This window comes from Chaetodon trifascialis, chromosome 2 (assembly GCF_039877785.1).
Source record: "Chaetodon trifascialis isolate fChaTrf1 chromosome 2, fChaTrf1.hap1, whole genome shotgun sequence".
NCBI classification, from domain to species: Eukaryota; Metazoa; Chordata; class Actinopteri; order Chaetodontiformes; family Chaetodontidae; genus Chaetodon; species Chaetodon trifascialis.
In genome coordinates this window covers 6,370,290-6,375,599 of record NC_092057.1, presented here as the reverse complement: position 1 = coordinate 6,375,599, position 5,310 = coordinate 6,370,290, and the positions used below count along the sequence as shown (strand labels likewise).

The window sequence follows — 5,310 nt, the reverse complement described above, 5'->3', positions numbered from 1 at the left end:
GTTCCTGGATGAGTGTGTGAGCTCAAACAGTGAAGACCAGGACACGTTTGACGTGTTCTTACCGCACAGAATGGGGACATCTGTGGAGAGTTAAGGTTAGAATTAGGTTTAGGTTCAGGGTTGGGGGCTGGAGAATGCATTGTAAGTACAGAAGAACAAAAGGTGTGTTTATGTTTTTATTGGGGGTCCTCTCAGGTGTAAACACAGATCTTTTCAGGTCTAGCGGTCCTCATGGGAACCTCAGCACAGTCCTAATGAGGCGTTCATGGACCGCTAAGGTCCTGGTTTAGGTTAGGATTAGGTTTAGGGTTTGGCTGTCCACTGAATTATGGGCAATGATAGTTGGAAAAATAATGCTAATTAAATAATTACTTGCATTTTCAAGACAAATGTGTGACTTTCTGCTGAGGAAGACCATGAGACAGAACAGCTGAGTGGACCCTGTGGTGAGACTGTTTTTGTCCCAGTTAAGTATTTTTGCCATTCATTCATTCATTATAATAATTCATTATTATAATTAGAGTTTTTGAAATAGAAAATAAAAAGCCTTTTGGATGCAGGCTGGACTGAGTCTGCATCAGGTCATCATTTCTTTCTCAGATCTGATCTTGTGTTTGTCCGCACGTCACAACACGTTCCTGAACCTTTTTAAATCCAGTTATTTTTATATCAGCCCTGAAAGACGTGCGTCTAAACACTGTGTTCAGTGTTTTCTCAGTGTGTGCATGTAAGGGCTCAGCAGCTCATTGTGACTTTATTTTTACCTAATTTTCCCTGAACAAACTCAACTTTCTTTCACTGAGGTTTTGTCCTTTTCAGTTGCCTCTGAACCACGTCCACTGAACTGAGCCACAGAAAACTAATCAAAACTTAAATTTTTTGAATTTCAGTTTCTACAAGTGAGGATTTTCTGCTTTTCCGTTTCATATGATTGTAAACTGATTATCTTCGAGTTGTGGACGGTTGGTCAGACAAAAGACATCTGAACACGTCACCTCAGACATTTTATAGACCCGAATCATAATCAATAAAATAATTTGCAGATGAATTGATCATGAAAATGAATATTTGTGGGTGTGCTGATGATGCAGAAGTTTCCATATAAACACACAGAGGAAATCCACACAGGCCAAAAAACTCAGTAAAAATATGATTTCATTCACATTATATACAAAATACAAATACAATTTATGTACTAAAATGTACACACTCAAAATTCATTAAGCCTTGCCAGTGTTTACATTCAGTAAAACGAAATTCACACTGATAATCATCCATTTTGGAGAAAGGAAGGAAAAATGTACTCGCTCACAGAAATGTAAACAGACACAGTGATCCATATTTACAACAGAACAACAACGAGCTCTGGACAGAGGGACGGACACACGCACCAAGCTCTGTCCTCCAGAGCCGTCTCACAAACGTCCTCGTCAATGTTTATCAGTGTGAGCAAAGACAGACCAGTGATTCCAAGACGAGATATAGCTTATCTGACATGAAGTAAATGGGAAAAAAAGGTCGTAGATGCAGGAAATATACAGTCAAATGTTTAGGAAAATACCAATGATCAAAAAAAAGATGTTTTATTGAATATGAGCTATTTTGGTTTTGCAGTTTGTACTCTGAGTCTCCGTCTTTGGGTTGTATTAAATTAGAAACCATTTCTTTTAGTGAGCAAATACTGGATTTAACTTCTAGAGAAGCAACATAAGATTATTTCAGACATTTCGATGGTCAGAGCTGAAATACGGAAAGCTGTTCATTCAGTGAATGAGCTGATCGAAGTCATACAAATAGTAACGTCTCCCTTAAAAAAATACACAGAAATCTTGATCACAAAATCCTTCTTTAAAAAATAGCAATAATTTCATATCTATTATTTTACTTACAAGGTTTTTCTTTAAGACTTCTAAACATCTCTTCCAATAGAAACATGAGGAGGACAGAAATAAATTATCAGCAGTGAAAGTGGGACGCAGGGTCTCTGAGAGAAGCTGAGGTCTGTTGGAAATGAACCTCTCAGGTGAAGCAGGTGACTTCCTGTCGCTCTGGATCAGCCGTGGCTCGGCGCCTCTCTGCGGGCGTCACAGGAAAACCCCGCCGGGCTCGACAGAACGGATTAACGGGAGGTTTCTCCACGAGCCAGAGACATGAGCGAGACGGAAAATCTGACTTGTCTGCAGAGGGTAAGATGTGTTTGACGGTGTCTGTGGAGACCAAACATCGGCCTTTCAGTCTTTTAAGTGCTCTCAGATGAACTTCGTCGAGTCTCTTTTGCTGATGAGGACTTCCAGCAGCCGCAGTTTGGCTTTGACGTGCTTGTATTCGTTGTACTCCACTGCCAACGGGGAGCGGTCCTCCTTCTGCACGTTCCTATGGGAACAAGACAACAAACATGAGGAAACGATGGATGCTCGGCGGTGGAGCAGCCATGACGTGGATGTCTGTCCTTCCCGTCCGACCTGAGCGAGCTGCTTGTTCTCACCTTCCGTTTTGTCTGAAGAACTGCTCCTCGAACTCCTTCAGGTTCTTGCGGAGTCTCTTCTTCTCCTCTCGGGCTTCCTGGAGCTGCTCCACCAGTTCATGCCTGTTAGAAGAAGAGCAGAAACAGAATATTCAAATGTGCTGAAGGTCCATTAATAGTGGTGGAATAAGTACTCAGAGTAGTACTTCTATTGAAGTAAATGCATACTTCGCTACGAGCAGAAATCCTGCATTCAAAGCACAACAGCTAAAATAAAGTTAGAGCATCAAGAAAAGACAAACTGCTGGAAGACTAACATGGCCGGAAAGAAGCAAAAGCAAAGTTCTGTTAAGAAAATGTCGTAATTTTGTGGATTTTTCTATCATCTTTGCTTTGCTGGTGGAATATTTGACCTCAGTTACTGAATGAATCCATGTGAGAGGTTTAATCTTAACAGTTATTTTACTGTAACTCCAGCTATTAAAATGTGGTGGAATAAAAACAATAATATTTGCCTCTGAAATGTAGAGAAGAAGAAATCTTCAGTAGAAAAAGAGGAAAGGCTGGAGAGAAGTGCTGTGCTGGCTGTGGTGACTCACGTGGTGGCGGAGTGCAGGTTGGACAGCCTCATGTCCGTCGTGTTCTTAGACGGCGTGAGCTCGTCCACAGGTGAAATGAAACCGTCCCCTTCCTCGTCCATGTGGTCCAGGAAGCTGAGGACGCCGAGGTCAGGCCGGACGGTCACGGTGAACTGCGTCTTTGAGTCGGCGTCGTCCTCCGAGCCGTCCTCTTCCTCCTGCGGGAGTGTAAAGAGGTCAGCCGGTGGCCGGGGGTGAAAATGGCCACGTCGTGCTGTGGCATTAAAGCTTCCAGGCGCTGCAGCGCAAGGATCGTGTTAGTGGTCGTAAATCAGCACGCACAGCAGCGAAATCCACGTCCTGGTTTTGATTCCTGTCTGTACTCGTTAGTGTGTACACATGAAGTTAATGAAGGCAGACGACTGGAGGACTTCAAGTAATCTTAAACTAAAAACTGCCCACATTCAATCTGCAGCAAAATGCACTGATTGATGATTTCTGGAGATTCCAGTTTGTCTTCAGACCCCTGAAGGATCGTCCTGGTTTATCACGATGACTTAATGACACCTAACACTCATCGAAGGGACTACTGAGATCAGGGAACACGACGGCACTCAGTCAGATGATCGGACTCAAACGTTTATCTGGAACATCTCAGTGACAAACTGCCCAACCTTTTCCTGATGGAGCCCCTCATTATCAATACTGATCCCCTCATTATCAATACTGATCCCCTCATTATCAGTACTGATTCTTTCATTATCAATACTGATCCTCTCGTTATCAATACTGATCCTCTCGTTATCGATACTGATCCTCATTACCAATACTGATTGATCGACACTGATAAGCTCGTAGTTGTTGGCAGAAGCTGGATGTGTCATCCATCCATCCATTAATTTAACTGTTTTCACGAGCTCTCAGTACGTGTGGTGTCAGGTGTTATTCATCCCAGCTGAAAGCTGATTGGCTGCTGTGACAAAAAAAAACTGTCATTGAGTGCTTTCTAATCCTGTTCAGCTGTTTGCTTTCCTCATAAACATAAACATGTTTTTTATGTTTTCTATTTTTCAGGTTGTGCATCACTGATCTCTGCTGCTTTATTTGGTTAATCACCCTGATTGATGACTCACTGACTGATTAATTAACATGCACTCATGAACTGTGATGGATGTTTTGGTAAAAGGGCAGTTTGGGAATAAGATGTTGTTTTCTCTTCCAGTTAAGTTGGAGCTGGAGGTTCGTTTGAATTCTGTCTGACTTCTTTTTAACAGCATGTTACTTGATCTCAGAAATGAACTTGATAAGAACAATCTGATGATTAATGTCAAACAATCAGAAATACAAGCCAGGCTGTAATAAAGCACAATTCTCCTTTAAAAACATGAACGGCTCAAACATTGGATCAACAATCACAGAGCGATTCAAACGTCAGCTACTGATTCAACGTCTCTACAGGTGCTGGTGGCAGAAACAGGCAACTACCCAATCAACAGGCAGCAATCAGGTTCATTAGAGGGGTAAATGGTAGTTAAATAAGGGGTGGGGTGGAGGTGGAGGTGGAGGGAGGTGGGGCAGGGCGGGGGGAGCTGGCGACTGATTATTCAAGCAGCGGCAGCAGCAGCTCTTCACCTTGATCTCATCGAAGAAGAGTGCGGTTTCGCCCTCGATAATGGGCTGAAGGAGGGGGCCTCTGCGCTTGCTGGAGGGAGAGCCCTGTGGTGACGTTAAGAAGGAGGCGTTAACCACGCTGAGACTCACTCTGGTGTTTACAGCAAGGCCACGAGAAAACGCCAGGCTGCCGCCCAGGTTTCACCAAACTCTGCGTCTGAAGTTAAAGCCGAGCTGAAGCTCAGCAGAGTTTTTCCAGCTTCACACCACAGAACCACCAAATGACCGCAATTTAAAAAAAACAACACAACCCTAATTAGTGTCAACAAACAGCGTCCTGACGACGGGCCAAACCGAGGTCAGCTGATTTATGCTTGATGCGTCACTGTAACATCCAAACATCACAACAGCAGTATTTTGTGTGCAAAACAGAACAAACAAATTAAAACAAAGGCCAGAAATGTTTGTGCGTCTGTAAACTCAGTGGACAGTTACTCCTCACTATCGTGACTGTTAGGCTGTAAGAACAGTTTTTACTGTAGGTATGAAAAATGCAACACGTGGTGTTTGTTATGGGGTTAAAAGCTGGAAAAAATAGTATAAATTCCTCATCATTTGACCTTTGCAGGATAAAAAAATGCTGCACTGTTATGTATA

General features: G+C 42.9%; 1 protein-coding gene across 2 annotated transcripts in view; it reads right to left on the bottom strand.

Moving 5' to 3' along the window:
* Positions 1–1,137: 1,137 nt before the first annotated feature.
* Positions 1,138–5,310, bottom strand: part of fam13a (family with sequence similarity 13 member A) — a 58,145-nt gene continuing 53,972 nt past the window's right edge. The window contains exons 22-25 of one of the 2 annotated variants that reach the window (XM_070980685.1): positions 4,675–4,758; positions 3,064–3,260; positions 2,486–2,587; positions 1,138–2,373 (exon numbers count right to left, since the gene is read on the bottom strand). In XM_070980685.1, the coding sequence (XP_070836786.1) occupies positions 2,250–2,373; positions 2,486–2,587; positions 3,064–3,260; positions 4,675–4,758 (507 nt within the window). In that variant the 3' untranslated portion in view covers positions 1,138–2,249. The remainder of the gene's footprint in view (positions 2,374–2,485; positions 2,588–3,063; positions 3,261–4,674; positions 4,759–5,310) is intronic. The other variant, XM_070980677.1, reaches the window with a different exon arrangement.